We start from the raw sequence: 17,052 nt of genomic DNA on the forward strand, positions 1-17,052 counted from the left end.
ACCAGGGAGCTGCCCGGGATCATCAGTTTTAAGGATAACAGATGGAAGCAAGGAAAAATCCCAGAAGTGACAAGCAAAGAACATGACAGGAAAAGCAGCAGCTGCAACGTAGGATTCTTTTCCAGCTGCAGCAAGCAATGCCAAGCAGGTCACCGGCACATCTTCTGCTGCGAGGTGAGCCGAGTTAGGCAAAGCATTGGGATTTTAAGTACTTTGTTCTCTTAACCCTCAGCTGCCTGTGACAGGCGGGCTGGCAGGGCGCAGAGCCTGTTCAGAAACGTGAATCTCAGCAATCTCCCACCCCAGGACTCTTAACACAAGGTGGGGTATAAACCCTCCCAGCGCGAAGCCCCCAGCTCCCTCACCAGCTTCCTCCTGGAGCTCAGATCTCCCAGGGGGGATGTGGGAGGTGAATTGCCCTTTTGGACAGCGGGCTGCCCATGGGCCAGCAGCGTGCCCTCGTGGCCAAGGGGCCAGCGGGACCCTGGGGTGTGTGAGGAGGAGTGTGACCAGCAGATCAAGGAAAGTTATCCTCCCTCTCTGCTCTGCCCTGGTGAGGCCATGTCTGCAGCGCTGTGTCCAGTGCTGGGCTCCCCAGTTCCAGAAAGACAGGGAGCTACTGGAGAGGGGCCAGCAGAGGCTACAAAGGTGATGGGGGCAGGAGAATCTGCCCTATGAGGTGGACCTGTTCACCCTGGAGAAGAGAAGGCTGAGGGGACCTTATCAGTGTCTACAAATACCTTAAGGGTGAGTGCCAGGAGGACGGGGCCAGGCTCCTGCCAGGGGTGCCCAGCGGCAGGACAAGGGGCAGCGGGCACAGGCTGCACCACAGGCAGCTCCTGCGGAACCTGGGGACAAACTTCTTTCCCCGGAGGGTGCCGGGCGCTGGCACAGGCTGCCCGGAGAGGCTGTGGGGTCTCCTTCTCTGGAGCCATCCCAACCCGCCGGGACGCGGCTCTGTGCAGCCTGCCCTGGGAGAGCTGCTTCAGCAGGGGGGTGGGCTGGGGGGGCTCCAGGGGGCTCTTCCAGCCCCGGCCAGGCTGCGATTCAGCATGTCACCACCTTCCCATTCAAGGTATTCAGCTTTGAGGAAAGCCAGCAAGATCTGATTTATTATAAATTTTTTTTCAGATGAGAAAGTTAATGTTCAAAGTTTATCCTTTCAGTTTCCAAAGAGGATTAACAGCATGTTTTAAGAAAGTTTTAAAAAAATCAAGTTAAAATTCCACATAAGGCACCTCCATTTCAGTATTTTTTTTGACACAGATACAGTGGCACGCAAGACTAGCTTGCACAGAGCAAGCCCAGCTGTGCAAAGCATGGATTTCTGCTAAAGAGCTGAGAGCTTCCAGGACACACGGCTGTTCCCAGGCTGCGTGCCCAGCCTCAGGAGCACCAGTTTCACCAAGAAGTTTGTGAGCAAGATGAGCTACAGCGATCACCACAGCATTGCTGCAGCAAGCAGCTGGCCTTTCCCTGACATCCCAGGGCTACTGTGAGGTTCAATAGCTGGGTCTTAGGGGACACCAAAGGCTGCAGCAGCAAAGCAGTTTTAGGACTGGTACTGCTGTGCCATGGAGCCACACATTCTGCTTTAGGTGGGCAATTTGTCGGGCTCAGCCATCAGGTTCAATGCTAGCTGAGGAAGTTCCTTTTACTTCAAGACTTAATTTCCTGCCTTTCCTGGCAGAAGGTGCTTCTGCTGCTAGAGAAGTGGCCAAAAAATCTAACTCACAGCAGCAAAGGCAGGTTCAGAGCAGCCTCTCAGGATCGTTAGCGTGATTCCTTACAGCCGGGCTCTTTCTGGACGTAATTCATGCTAGTAACACACAGCCTCGGAGGAAGCAGCTGTTGAGAATCCTGGTAACAGCTTTGCAGCCTGGTACTTCTAGGATCACCCAAGACAGCCTATTTCTGTGTTACCCTCAGTTACCAGAAGTTCTCCCTACTTCAAAACTCCTCTAGAACTAAAGCAGCAGCTAAATTCAAACTACTATGAAATAAAGCAATCTAGATTAAGTAAACAAGGTGAATGTGATATTTACGTACAATAAGCATTTTCCCCTTGAACTGTCTTCAAGAGGCTTCCCACAGCGGAACACAGGAGTTCAGCAAGGTGGGAACACCCAGCTGTAATGAACTATTTCCCATTTTACTTCACCACAACACATTATGCTACAAAAACACAGAATCAAAGCTGCAGCTGAGAAAAATAATTAACACACACCCACACACACCCCAACAGCAGGCTGCCCCTTAGCAGAAACAAGGTTTAAGTACAAATCAGATGATGCAACTGCAGCAGTATTAGCTTCATTTGACTGTATTTAAATAAAATAAAGCATTAAAAAAAAAAAACAAAAACAACCAACAGGCACTAAAATACCCTGAACCGGTGACACCGCGTATCAGCCTCTCCCCCCGCCCCGGGCAGGCTGTTGGGCCATCTGTGAAGGTCACAGAACACAAGAAGCCATTTCCACCAAGCAGTGTCACAAGAATATTCAGAAGAGTCAGGTCCCAGCCAGCGTCCAGGTTGTTCAGATCAAGCCTGCAGCCACAAGTCCCATGGTGTTCCCAATAAAACAGACAAGGAGAACTGGTACCCCATAACCACAATCAAGGAACAGGCACATCTCCCTCCCGCTGCAGCCTCCCCCTGCTACGACAGGCAGTCTTTGCTTTTGCACTTCAGCCCTTAGAGTTTCTTCAGGCGACTGTACAGTTCCCTTTTGCTCTTCTCACCAGCCCAGGTTCGGCTTTTGGTGCGGAACCTTTTCAAGTCTTCTTTAAAGTCCTCATGGTGCATGGGGCGATAGCTCTGCGGCTCGCAGAAACTCTGGGGGGGGGGTGAAGAAAAAAAAAAAAAAAAAAAAAAAAGAGAAGTTGGTTTCACTTCAGTGTGTGACAGGAGTGATGATCTCATTGAGACTCACCAACAGAGCCTGGTACCAACCATTCAAACAACTACCGCCAGAATAAACAGAAACGGACCCCCCAGCTCTACGCGGGAAGCCAAGCAATGTTCAAGGTTACAGCTACTCCAGAAGCAATAGCTGCTCAACAAAAGACTTAACCCCTGTGTACAGAGCTCTTGCCCCAAATTTCCTGGCAGACATCAACAGACAAACAACATCTGTCTAGTATTCACCTTGGAATAGCACAGATTTGAAGAATTTATCTGGGAACCGGCCAGCCCCTGGCTCACAGACCAGAGCACTCGAGGCTGCCGTCAGCCGTTCCATGCTGCCACCTTGAGGCCCTGGCTCCTTCCACCTCGGGAGAAGACACCCACTGGGCCAAAACAAAATCCAGGCGCCCACCATCACAGGAGAGCCAGCAGATCGCAGGGAGAGCCAAAAAAACAGGACAGCACTCACTGCCATAAGCACCGGCATCCCCCACAGCAGCCCAAACGCTGGAAGACTCAAACTACCCCTGGGAAAGAGCACTCAGCCCCACGCAGGCAGCCCCAGAAAGGCCAAATATCTCACACCTCTCTGGAAACGCATCAGCTCACACAACAGGAAGGTAGTCTAAGAGACGCTCTTAAGATTTAGACTAAATCTAAATCGCTAAAGTGACAGTCAGGCCACAGTCTAGCTTGTGTCAGAAGAGCAGGACAAACTAGCTGAAGAAAAGAGTACAGCTGCTGAAGTGCCAGAGCAGCAGAAGCCAAGCAATACAAGAAACGCCATCCTTAGTGCTGGCAGGAGAGCTGCTGGGCATTTTTTAGTTCCCTTTCCTCAATTAGAGGCTGAAAACTCAAACCTCAAGTTCTTTGATTTTGCTATTTTAGTATAGTATGAGACTTCAGGGTTCCATTCTTTATACGGCCATTTCTGTCAAGCATGTCTTCTCTCCTAGCCCTTGCAGGCCAAGCACTCTTAAGAAATTCCTTCTACAAATGACATTTTGAACTCCTAGTTGTTAGAAAAGGGCAGAAACCAGTTTTATATTTTACTCTTGAGACAAGTGGAAAAACCTTTCAGCTATGGCAGCCAGACAGCTCTGAGGTATAGAACAAGCTCAGCCTCACTGCCAAGCTTCCCCTGCTCTCTCTGTACAGACCACTGTGGAACGGAGCAGGAAAAGCTACCCCAGCAACACCACCCTACTCCAAAGAGAAGGATCAACTACGAATACATGGGTATTATTTATCTATCATTTCTTCTCCTGCGAGTGTGAAAGAGATGAGTTTCAGAGAACGTTACTTACACGGCACCTTAAGAAGAACTCCTTGTAACCCCCCTTCAGGACATACAGCTCTGGGTAATGGAGGTTGGGGTATTCGTTAGCCAGCCTGTCCCGCTCTCTCACAAACCGGCACCTGCAGCAGGAAAAAACCCTGCACTACATCTTGTGTTCAATAAATAATACATGAAAACAGCTGTCGCCCAAAACTGTGATCTGAGAAATGGGAAGAAGTAAGGAACAGGCTGACAGGCCACACTGGCCCCAAAACTGTGGCTAGCTGGTTTTTCTTTTCCATCGCCACATATTCCAGTGTGCCAGCCCAACTTTAACGTGGCCATTCACATCGTGGGCTGTCACAACCCTGCCAGAGGTGACAACCAACTTCTACTCATGATAAACCGCGCATTAAGTAGCATGCCGTCACAGTAATCAGTGCCACCCTGAAAGCTTTGCTCTCAGCTGGCTCAGCAGTAAGTCCTTATCTAGGGGAGTACGGAATAACTCACATTCGAGGACCTCGCTCTGAAGAAAACTCGCAGTGGAACACTACTATCACTCGTTTGTTCTCAGATGGCTGGATTGGCTTCTTAAGCAAGTAGTCTTCCACATCCTCTTCCATATGCAGGTTGACAGCACCCTGTAAAGGCAGAGGCATGCCCCAGCACACGCAGTGAGCAGACAACAGGTACAAACCCATTCTACTTCCTTGCAAGCCGTCCCCTTGCCTTAGTTTCCCAGAGGAGCACCGGCAAGCCCCTCCAGCCAGCAGGAACACAGCTGCAAACCCAGAACATTACAGTCTTGACACTGACTCTGGGTGACCTGGACCTGTTTCAGGTTGCCTTTTCCACAGCTGTAGATTGTGGCTTGTTGGGTTTCCCTTCCCATCTCATTGCATTCAAGAGGGCTGGCCAGCTTGCTCCAGCAGCAAACCAAGATCAGTTAGGGTTTGCACCAACTTCTGTTCTTTGAAGTCTGTGGTTTAAATGAAGTTTAATATTCTAATTCTAGCTTCCCTAGATATCGGGATGCTGCATACCAAGTGTCTTACATTCACCTCTGGAACCATCTTCCCAATCGCCACACAGGCCACCTCCTCTGATTAAGAAAAGCAGAACATTCCCTCCTTTGAAGGAAGAATCACTTTATGAACGAGGTGTGAGCTCAGTGTCCCAAGATTCATGCAGCACATAGGTGTAACAGGACTGCAGACCCCAGGGGGCTCTTGGGCATCTCAGCTGTAACATATCCACATGGCCTTGGATACTTGCCAGTGGTACCAAGTGACCCCAGTTTGCAACTTCAGACAACTCTACGTTGCTCTTACAGGGTCAACATACCTTGATGTGTCCTCCTTCATACTCATAGGGGTATCTACAATCAATTATCACACACTCCTTGATGAAGCTTGCAAACTTCCCAGTCAGCACAGACACAATCTGAAAAAACAACCCACCAAAAGAGTTCAGTTGTTGCAGGATGGTTTTGCACAGCTCCCTCCCTGCTCCCAGTAGAGTTTTTCTTACTGTCCCTGGAGCACATACCATTTCCGAGTCGATGTATTTTAAATCTTGATGTTTCCCATCGACAGTGTGGAATAAATAGCCCTTTAAAACAGACAGCATTTAGTTGAGGAAATTCCAAATATGAGTCACGTAGAGGCAACAGCACAGTGTCCAGCAGTTAGTTTTGTAGCACAGAGACTTTGTTGACAAGAATCTCTTCAGCAAAGCTCAAGAGCTAAAACCAACAATTCTAAAATTCAGGGACAGAATTTCAATTTTGCCTCCTATGCTGAAGGGATTTTGTAAATCTTTTTGAATAACCACAAATGAATCGCTTTGTGTCTAAAATAAACCAAAAAAAGAGCACCCTTCTCAGCCTCAGCCTTTCCTGGTAATTTATGTACAGATAAGAAGGAAAGTGCCTTATTTGGGCTGGTTTGAGATATATCTACCAAGAAAGGTCATTAAAACACTGTAGTTAATACTTTAGCATTAAATCATTTGGATTACCTTTGAGAAGTCACCAATAAGGTCTCTCTGGTCATCATCCAAAATGTTTTCGATCTCTGCTGTGGAGGATTCCACCTTTACCATTTTCAGACTCTAGAGGAACACAGGTTAGAGGCCAATGCTGAGCACTGACAGCTGAAAGATCTTTTTCCTCCCCCATAATGTAACAGAAAACTCAGAGTTTACGCTGAAGCCCTGAACTACAACTCCCCAGCTTCCCCTTTAGATTAAGGCATAATTCAGGGTCAGGAGTATGCAACTACTGCACCAGCTTCCCTAAGTCTCCTGCGCTATGCCGAGAACGCAGTTTTGCTAGGCCAGCAATTCACCTGAAAAAAGCGCTCTCACTACCCTTCTTAAACTAGACACCTATACTAGATCCTCTCCCAATCATTTCTCCATTACAAAATTGGATGCCAAGCCACCAACCGTTGAGTCCTCAGAAGGTGTTTCAGGCAAGCTTTTCCTCTTCTTGCTTTTCCCTGGAGAATTCTCTTCCTGGGATCTTTCCATCCTCTTCTGGGTGTTTTTTCCTCCACCATTATGGAGAGATGAAGAGCCAAACAACCGGCATCGTTTCAGCTGTGAGGAAGGAGAGAAGCTAAGGGTTGTCTAGCAAAGATTTAGCTTAGAAACTAAGCAAGCCTTAGATTTTAGACTATTACAAATTTTGCCTTAGATCAGACACCACCACTGCACAGTGACAGCAGAATGTTAATAGGGTCATCTAAATTCAGGACCTACATTTCCAGTAACACTTGTTTCTTGCTGTATAGACCTGGGTGAGCTTGGAGCACCATAAGCAATATGAAGTTTTAGCAGAGTGCTTTATACCAATTAGCAGACAATCTATCAGCAGAATAAGAGCTTTTTGCTGGAGTCTAAACTCCCTTTGCAGTCTATTATCAGATCGAACTACAGGCATTCCAGGTAAATCTGTGCAGAATGTGTTCAAGATATGTCAACAAGTGTCTGATAAGGGAAATCAAAATCTTCTTGAAGTTATGGTTTTGTAAAAAGAAAGTTGATGCCCAGACATGCATACAGTGAGCATTGTTCCACACTGACAGTATTTCAGGTAAACACACTTTTAAGATAACAGAATACTGAAAGAGGTTTATGCCATATCTTGATTTGTTGTTCTTATTAGGGACACAGGATCAGAAACAGCATGATCGTTTGTCCCAGCAGTGAAAACGGCTGTTAGAACAAAGTCCCTGTCTCTGTCCTGTGTGCTCTCACAGAACACTCACCCAATTGTCTGTCCCACTCATGACCAGCGGTGCAGTCCAGAGGCTCGCCACATCAGAAGGCATCTCCTCATCATTCTGAGAAAAAGAAAGTTGATTCTCATCAATTTTACCACAGGCAGAGACTGTAAATACAGCTTCTGCACAGCGTGGGCCAGTATTCCAGTTGAGTTCAGCTGTCAGAGCAGTTTTATGAGTTTAACTCAACTACTAGTCCAATACCCAATGAAATAATGGAACCGAGTTGAGACATGTCAGAGAAGTTAAGCTACATCATTTCATTGATTGATTAACAATGGTCTTGCTCCAAAGCTTTAAGCATTTCAAATTCAGTTAGAAACAATCTTTATTTAAGCACCTCAAAAGCAAATATTGCCTCTAGCTCTCTCAGCAAGTATCTAAAGAAAAATGCCCACTGCTCAAATAATTCTCTCCAGTAATGCAGTTCCCATCTGCCAATAGGAACAGCAGCAATTCTTTAACATGCACCACATAAATCCCACTGTCGGCACCAGGAACAAGCACATGTAAGATAGAGACACTGAAATGTAAAAGCTGAAAAAGATGATGATAACTCATCTTCTAGGATTCCCTAGTACCTTGCTTTTTGCGGTTTGACTTACCACACTGACTTCTGCTAGAACATATGTGCATTACCGACAGATATTGTTGGCAGACTTAATATTAGAGCTGATTTTGAAGTGTTTATCTTATTTTCTTTGTACATACCTTCAAGTCTTGCACATCTAACAGCTCTAGGAATCCATCGTCATCTTCACTTTCAGAGGAAGTCAGAGAAGACTGCTGCAGGAAAGCTGGCTGGTAGGTCTCCTGTTCACCCGCAGGTATTGTGCCCATGGGAAACTGAGACAAGACAGTTAGTTTTAATAACATCCCTTCCCTTTGCTGCGGGATGCTGTAACCACAGAGGTGATGCCGTGCCTCCACACTACAGATCAAGAGTACTTAGCAGGATGAAAGACTACCTGACTGAAGGAGTGGAGATGAGAATCAGCCCCCCAGCTCTGTTTCTGTGCAAGGTCCCATCGTGTTTTTTCAGTTGCTTTTTCCAAGCAACAGAATATGAAAAAGGTAATATTTTCTTCCTGGATGTCATATCTGGACATAAGATCCAATTGCACCTACACATTCTTCACTGTTTCGAATGCATCTACCTCAATATAAGTATCTACTCTGTAATTGTTTTCACTATCAATAAATTTCTTTATTCCACATCAATGCCCACACCCCCTTGACTTACTGCAGCATAACCTCAGCTCTGTATCAAATGATCTTTCATGTTTTCTATGTGGCACATAAACAGTGGTGACTAACAGTTGATGCAATTTTTCTTCCTCCCAGACAGCAGGTATGCAGAAGATGAGTTGAGAATTAGTTGTAAACACCGCAGTACTTACTATCTGAGCTGCAGATGAATTCTGCCTTGGTCCGGGAACAGCTTTTCCATCAGGGGAATGGACATGCACATAACAACAAGAAGCTGGTTTGGTTGGCTTCTTAAACACGAACAATTCCTGAATTAAAAAGGAATAAAGCAATCATTTTACCAAAGTTACAAACTGTGTAAGTTGCTAGGATTGTTTTATCTTTTTAGGGTTTTTTTTTAAAACTACCTGACCTTCTGGATTTAAGTTTTCTGCTGCCAACAGGAATAGTCTGATGCCAAACGTTTTCAAATTTATCAAGAGGACACAATCAAGCTTTTATCTTCTTGGTATCCCCTATAGGCTTAAGGCTTTTCTATTTCTTTTGTCAGACAACTGCTCTGCAAAAGAAGTAATTATTAAAGGCAGCAAATGCTGTCTACTGACACCTGCTCTTCTGTAGAGACCTGTGGCAGCCCTACCGATGGGATTTCCAGCAGCATTTGTGCCCTGAGGAGCCAGGGCTCCCCGTGCCAGCAGCAGGAAGAAGAGACGAGGTGGTCTCTCTGAACAGCTTTCTGCAGGCACCCCTCGCAGCTAGCTAAAGCTAATGGCATGAATACATTTTCCCTTGCTCAATCTAAAAGGAGTTAGGTTCAGCAGTGCAAAGGCAGAGTTGCACAAAGCCTTCTAAATTTTTATTAACCTATAATCAGTTTGCAGTTGCTATCATCAGTGCTGTGGCACTTCACTGCAAGTTCCCCTAAGACAAGCTACGCAAAACTGCTATGTCTGACCTGCAGCCTGGCAAAGAATAACAGAAGCCTTTCCCACCACATCCTCTGTTGAAAGGGTGTGCTAATTCAGCTGCCTGGGTACTGGCCTCTTACACCGGATCATCGCAGACGACAGAAAGAAAGCAACACTTACATTCTCCTTATTTTCATCTTGTTCCAATAGTTGAAAAGCATCACTGTCCAGAGAATCAAAAAGGTTTCTCTTCAGAGCAGGACTGGATCCCAGGAGGCTTTGCTACAACATTCATACAGAGGTGCCAGCTCAGTATTGTGCAATATAGTCTTTGCTCAACATTTTAAGCAAAATAGGTTTTAATGAAGACCGTAAGGTCTCCGACTACAAATTTGTGCAAACTACATGCAGCAGCCTTTTATAGTGACATCTCAGTACGGGTACCAAAGTGCTTCAACTGCATTAGTGACAGACCCACATTGCTGAAACTTCATGCTACCCTAAATGAGATTTTGAGTTTACAAGCTGCAATTCTGACAGTTTTCATTGAGTACCACATCAGTTATTCTTGAAACCAGCAAATTAACAAGTTATGGAACGCATCTATCTAAAACACTTAACATGCTGAATCCTTTAACATACAATACCAGTACCACCCTCACTTACCGGCAGTGAATGTATTCTTCTGAAAGGCATCCGGATGCTACAATAAAAAATAACCAAGATTTATTTCAACATTTTGTTTCAAAAAGACAGCAACATCAGTAGAACTTACTTTCCCCCCCTTCCCAATAAAAGCCCATAAGCTACAAAGGTCACTGCCAAACAAGTTAAAATAGATGTACACTTACTTCAGCCTGCTGGATTCATTAATAGCTTTCTCAAACCTAAAAGCAAGTGAGATGCCCCAGGTTAGCACCAAAACGTAGTACACTGAAAATCAACCTTGTATTTAAGTCACTGTTATGCCAAGCCAGAGGTCCTCAAACTACAGCCTGCGAGCCGGATACAGCCCCCCAGGGTCCCCAATCCGGCCCCCCGTATTTACAGACCCCCCCTACCCCGTCGGGGGGGGGGGGGGGGGGTGTGGAAACCAAGCAGCCACAGATGACTTCCTGCCACTTCATCCACGCGCTGCCCCTGTTTAAAAAGTTTGAGGACCCCTGTGCTAAGCAGAAGCCAACATGCTTCTTGATGACACTTTGCCTTTTTCAAAAGCTATTTATAGCCAGCTTATCCCATCCCAGACTCTGAAACTCTAGCTAGACTCTTTCTGCCCCTCCTTTCCTTAAACTCTTTCCAGGCTTGTTTAGACAAGAAGCTGAGTTGAAGGAAAAAAAGCTCAGTAAACCAGGGACCAAGGGCACTTGTCCCCCTTCTCTGAAGACAGAAGATTAGGAAAAAAAATATATATAATTGAGAGTGGCAAATTCAAAGCTCAGAGCAACTGCTTGCTATCATTTAAGGCATGTAGAAGCATAAATTATAGTTTAAACATTGGGTGAAAACTGCAACGTACATGCAATTTGGTGCAGCCTCAGACTCCTGGTAAGGTGCCAATGTCATGCTCTAACAGCCTGGTCGGTACAACACACTTAACTCACACCCAAGGCTGGTTAAGTAAGTACTCTGGGACGCAAGACAGACAGCCTAGCATCTCAAGCTGCAGAACACTACAGCACACACTTCTAGAGGTTTAAGAGAGAAGAGCCCACTGCACACAGGCCAGCAAGGGGAAAGTCACATCAAGCCTCTCATTAAGCTACATCTGTTAACGGTGCAACATGAAATGCCACAGGTCAGGCTTAGCATAGGGTTACATACGTTTCCTCCGTAATATCATTCAAGGCTGCAGGACCGGGCGAATCCAAAGCACAACCTGGAGAGGAGACACAGACACAGCATTTTCTACTGAGTAATATCTAGGAAACACGAAGCGTCAGACACTGCTACAGATTTCCCCAGAAAGGCCCTGAGCTCAGACAGAAAACTAATGTATAAAGCCCTGCCTGCAGCCTCACTTCAGTGTAGAAGTAACAGTTACAGATATTCCATACCATTGGCTTTGGCCATAGAACAGCCAAGTGTCAGTGCTTGGGGAAATACAGGAGTAATTAAAACCAGTACCCCTAGCCCTGCCTAGAATGTCATATAGAACAGAGTCCTGCCACATTTCCTGGAATACTCTTCTTGGCTTATTCTCTCACACACGCATCTTAATAAACAACTTAGTCCTTTAGGGGTTTTTAAGCCATGTTTTTAGTTACGCCCCTTCACAGGAAGAAATTTTGGGTTCATTCCATAACAAGCAGTCAAAAGGCCCTTCTTAATGCGCGCTAGTGCACCTGATGCACTTCATAAGCACAAACTGAGAGAAACATTATAGCTACATCACATTTAAGTACTGTCAAATATGAAGCTTATTTAAAACACAGATTCCCCGAGGCACTTTTGTATTATGGAAGTATTCACAAGCCCTAGCAACAGGACAACGGTTACCAGAATACTCTCCATACCATCACGGGAAGACTTGTTGCTACCTCAGTGACTGGGATCTAAACAAACAAGTACAAAGAACTTATGTGACAAACATTGACAGGTAGTGGTCTCAGCACAGCAAAGACCTTAATTATGAGTGTTTTCTGAGCACTTAAGACCTGGTTTGGAGACAGAAAAAGAAAAAAGCCAAAAAGAAAGCGAAGATTTAGCAAGCTTGGTTATTCTATCCCACTCTGTGGTTTGTGAGCTATACTCGTATTTTAGCAGTTTATAAAGCTCCTTTGAAGGCTGGAAGTACCACACAGTCAGACTAGTGTGTGAATTCAGATGGAGACACTGATTTCCATCACTGGGCTGGACTAATGAATTATCAGAAACTTCCCTGGTTCTACAAGGTATACAGCAACAACCTATTCCATTTTCATTGACAAAGCATCTCATCTGAAGAAAAAAAAAAATACTTCTAGGCAAGGATCAGTATTAAGATGCAACTCCCCAGGTTTCAGATAAAGAATCAGCTCATGTTAACAAAAAGCTACAAAAAAAACCAAACCCCAAACCACAAGACAAACCCTGCTCAGTGGCCTCGATTCAAGCAGGCATGCAGAGCAGGTTCACGCAGTTTGGGTTCAAAGAGAGAAAACAGAGGGTGACGACTTGCTTTCATCAAAGTTATCACCCTCCAAAGGGCAGAAACTCAAATTGGTCCTATTCAGAGCTGAACGCAGATATGCAATGGATCCTAACAATGAAGGATGAAAGGCTATCTCCCCATTTTCCAGATCACAGCCCCAGTGCGCAACTATAAACACTCACAGGCCAATACCTGCAAGACACCACAGACTACAGAATGGTGGGAATCCAATTCACTGGTGAAGTCTATCTTGGGCTATCTTTAGCAGCCTTCATCCTCAGCCATCTCCACGGCAAGAAGGGCTGATACACTCATGATAAGGTGTTGACCTACTACCATGTACAGAGCAGAACATCAAGGCAATCAGAAAACGGCAGTGATAAACATCATGCTGGAGTACAAAGCATGACAGGTCAGCAACCACATAGTGTAGTAAGTCATAAAAAGAAAGCTAAGAAAAAAAGGAAAAAGTCATCTCTGTTGAGTTCCCCTGAGGGGGGGGGGGGGGGGGGGGGGGCGGGCGGCGCAGAACCAGTTTTTCCTCCACGTTGGCTCTACTGCTAACATATTCCAAGACAATTAAAGCAAAAAAAACCCTCCCACAACCCAAACCATGAACTGCAGAAGCTTGCTGAGTGATGGTTTGCCTGCCTCCCTCTTTTCAAAAGTGTAGAAATGAAAACTGGCTGCACAGATTGCAAACTATCCAAACCCTGGAAGCTGCTTGCAATGAAAGTCATCTAAAGATACAATGCTTTTCATTTCTTACTTGTTAATTGAGAAAACTGTACCTGAGTCTGCTGATTCTGATGATGCTGTTCTTTGTAGACCATTGGTATTCTTGTTTCCCAGATCTTGCTCAGCATTTACATGCTTACTGTAAAGGAAGTTAGGTATTTGTTTTAAATGCTCGTTGAAGCAAGAAATACACAATATAGCTGCACCTGAATGAAGATATACAGCACAGATAATCATAACCCAAAACCTTTATCATTGGCCAAGTGAAAGGATTCCAGCTTGGCAATCAGACCACAGCCTCTTGAGCTCTGTGGGCTGTTCAGTATGGGGACAATGCCATCACCACATTGCCACCCTTACAAAAAGGCTCAGATCTAACACCTACAGGGACTTAAGCTTCAGGGTTTGGTTTGCGTTTTTAAAACAGCATATGCAGTGCTGTTAATATTATAAGTCAGGCTTCCAAAACAGAGCCAAGGAGAGTGTCATTTAAGATGGTAATTGTCCTGGTTGCCTTTCCAGTCAGACACACTCATTTGATGTGTGGGCAGGGGTCACAGCAGCTTCAATACAGACAGACATGCCTATCATACGTAGCCTCACTCTGTATTACCCTAAATAAGGGAAAGGCTACTTGAGTGTGGCTCCTCCATCACATGGCTTAAAAAATGCACCAGGGCACAAGCTAGGGCTACAAACTCAAAGGACAGAATAATGGACTGGTACAAAACCTGTACAGGAATTTCAGGAATCTGAAGGAGGGAAGGCTCATAAAGAAAGCAAATGATTACAGAAATGACAATAATATAAAAGCAGCAAACAAAAAACAAATACTAGGAGAGCCATTGAGCCCAGAGTGGACCAGGTCAAAACAGGAGCCATACAAGAAACACTAAAGAGGCTACTGTAGGAGTAATGAGATTAAAGGAGAAAGGAGTGGCAGAGCCCACAGACCGCAGCACTTCCCATGTGTGAAACAGTGAAGGGGGGGGGGGGGGGGGGGGGCGCGCAGGAACCAGGAGAGGGTGTGCAACAGGCTGAAAGAAGTCAGGTCACAGGAGACAGGCAAAAGGTGGCAGTGAGGAGCAAAAACTGAGCTTAGCTGATGCAGCTAGGCAGGAAGTACCCGCATTAATCTGCGGGAGAGGGAAAAACACCCAACCCTGGGGTCAGGCGCAGGGAAGGGCTCAGGAGCGAGGTGGCTGTCCAGAGCAGAACTAGGGGAAGATGATGGTGGCACGTGGTGGGATAGGGCAGGGGGAAGATGGCCCGCAGCGCAGGAGCCATGGCTACATGCAGGCAGGGGGGAAGGCCAAATCTCAGGGCTCCCTTGGGAGAAGGGGCTATTTAGAGAGGAAGGCCCCAAGCAGGAGGGGGAAAAGAGCTCTGCAGCGGTAGGGGCACCGGGAGGCGGGGGCTGAGGGAGGCCACCCATGGAGAGGTCTCGGGTCTGCAAGGGGGGAGTGGGGGGGCAGGGCATGGGATGAACACCTCGAGGTCTCATCTTGCGGGGGTGGGGGGGAAACAGCTCCTCGAGGCTTTGCTTTTTTTGGGGGAGGGTTAGGAGAAAAGGTCATCGAGGCCTTAATTTTAAGGGGGGAGGGGTTGGAAGGAGAGAATGCAGGATGAGGTCGTCAAGGCCTCACTTCTGGAGGGAGGAGGTGAAGAGATCCTCAAGGCCTCGGTTTGGCAGGGGTGGCGAGAAGATATCCACGAGGCCTCACTTTTTTTGCTGGGGGTGGTGGTAGATGCAGTCCCCGAGGCCTTGTTCTGGGGTCTGGGGGCAGGGAAGGAGAAAAGCTCCTCGAGGCCTTGCAGCTAAGGGAGGGGGCAGCAGAGGTAGCAGAACACCGGGCGGGGGGTGGGGGGTGTTTTTTCTTTGGGGGGGGTGGGGTGTGTGTGTAAGGAGAAAAGTTCCACAAGGCCACACCGCAGGGATGGAACCCAAGGCCTTGGGTTTTTTTGGAATGGGGGGAGAAGAGCCGCCCCCAGCCTCGCTTCGGGGCCGGGGTCGGGGAGAAAAGGCTCCGGAAGCCTGGTATGGCGCGGGGGAAGTGGGGCTCCCTCAGGCCACCCTTCGAGTCAAGAAAGGAAGAAGCAGGGGAATAGGCTCTCGGACCTTGGGAGTTGTTGTTTTTTTTTAATGGAGGGGGCATGGTAGAAGCCCTCAGTCAAGAGGAAGGGGGGAGCCCCGGGGAGAGCGCACAGCAGCAGAGCCCCCCCTGCTTTGACTGACCCTTGTGCCAGCTGCTCCACGGTGAGGCGGCGATCTAAGACCGGCAAGAGATCGGTGGGAAAGAGAGACTTGACCACGGCGGGTGAAGTGACGGAGACCGGCGAGAGAAGCAGGCGGCGGCGACGGCGGCGGTAAGAACCGCCCGGTGCGGGATCCATAGCGCCGAGCTGAACCTGCCCGTCCTCCTGTCAGCGCGGCCCACACCGCTTTGACCCCCGCCGCTACCCGTCGCCCGCTCCGAAGCTGGCGCCAAACCTTCTCTCAACCAATCAAAACCCTCCCTCTGCGTGACGGGCGCAGGTGTTTTTACTCAAATCGTCCCACCTACAGCGATCGTTTTGACCAGTAAACCGACGGTGAGTGCCCCCCTACCCGCCTCCAACTATTGATTGACGTCAGTCCGAGCCAATGGGAAAGCCAGCCGGGGGAGGGGCGGGCTCAAGCAGCGCGAATGTCTGGCAACGGGTGGACTATATTTCCCAGCAGGCAACGCGGGACACCTGCTTTTCCCGCGTTGCCTGCTGGGAAATATAGTCCACCGCGCCTGAGGAGAGATCCAGCTTTGGCGCCACATCTCCTCCCGCCCCCAGGCCTGAGGGGAAGCGGCTGTAACTGGGAAAGATGAGGGGGGAAAAGGGCCTCCATGAGCGGAGGAAGCTTTTCCGCATAATTTCTCCTCAAGTGAGGCGCTTGTGAGCGGCATCAGCTGCTTTGGTGAGACATTTGGTAGCACGAAGGAGAGCCAGCTTACATCCCTGCAGCACTGACACTGGAGTGATGGCACTTGTGAAATTGCAATGGGAATTGAGAGACGAACATGCACCACATGCTCGCATAGGCATGTGAGGTACCAAAAGCAAGCACACTCAGGCTGCTCCAAACAATCTTGCACCTGTCCTCTACCTTCAGGAGACTGTGATATATACCCAGGTGCTGCTATTTGCCTTAAAAAAGGCACCCAGCTTTTCAAAGGACTCTTTGCCCTGCCTTACCTCTTCCCTGCCCTGTCCTCTGCCCACGGTCACAGAGGAGGATGGATGTGCTGTGAAAAGGAGGAGACTCCTTGTGTGGGTCATCCCTCAGGCCTGGCTGTTTGTGGACTCTGCAAGTGTAGGAAGAGTGGTCCCAGCTCCAAAAGACATGGTCCTATTTTACAGCTGGAGAAATGGGATGCTCAGGACATGCAGCGTGGGTTGGCAGATCTCTGCTGTCAAAGCCAAGTCCCTGGCAGATGTGCTCTGCCGGATCTCCCTGTGATGGTTTCAGAGGCCACAGTCTCCAGCTGCAGGGCTGATCCTGTTGGGTTCAGTGTTCCCAGCCTGATGGTCACATCAGGGGATCCCACACC

At 47.6% G+C, this 17,052-nt stretch overlaps 1 protein-coding gene across 1 annotated transcript; it reads right to left on the minus strand.

Moving 5' to 3' along the window:
• Positions 1–1,094: 1,094 nt before the first annotated feature.
• On the minus strand, positions 1,095–16,094 carry CDC25A (cell division cycle 25A). Its single transcript, XM_005229557.4, has 16 exons — positions 15,705–16,094; positions 13,522–13,607; positions 11,422–11,476; positions 10,449–10,484; positions 10,264–10,300; positions 9,778–9,879; positions 8,881–8,997; positions 8,192–8,326; positions 7,466–7,540; positions 6,642–6,794; positions 6,213–6,305; positions 5,742–5,804; positions 5,538–5,636; positions 4,704–4,834; positions 4,219–4,330; positions 1,095–2,839 (listed from the first exon to the last, which is right to left on the minus strand). The coding sequence occupies exons 1-16, from the start codon at positions 15,860–15,862 to the stop codon at positions 2,699–2,701; spliced, it is 1,593 nt and encodes a 530-aa protein (XP_005229614.2). The 5' UTR covers positions 15,863–16,094; the 3' UTR covers positions 1,095–2,698.
• Between the last annotated feature and the right edge of the window lie 958 nt (positions 16,095–17,052).

Source organism: Falco peregrinus, chromosome 5 (assembly GCF_023634155.1).
Source record: "Falco peregrinus isolate bFalPer1 chromosome 5, bFalPer1.pri, whole genome shotgun sequence".
Classification (NCBI taxonomy): Eukaryota; Metazoa; Chordata; class Aves; order Falconiformes; family Falconidae; genus Falco; species Falco peregrinus.

What these genes read in the sequence shown, in the direction of transcription:
- CDC25A (XM_005229557.4), bottom strand. Translation starts at nt 15,862, where the DNA reads ATGGATCCCGCACCGGGCGGTTCTTACCGCCGCCGTCGCCGCCGCCTG. An exon ending in GAAGAATACATTCACTGCCG is followed by an intron (nt 9,880 to 10,263) that starts GTAAGTGAGGGT and finishes TGAATGTTGTAG; the next exon opens with CAAAGCCTCCTGGGATCCAG. An exon ending in TTATTGGTGACTTCTCAAAG is followed by an intron (nt 5,805 to 6,212) that starts GTAATCCAAATG and finishes TCTGTTTTAAAG; the next exon opens with GGCTATTTATTCCACACTGT.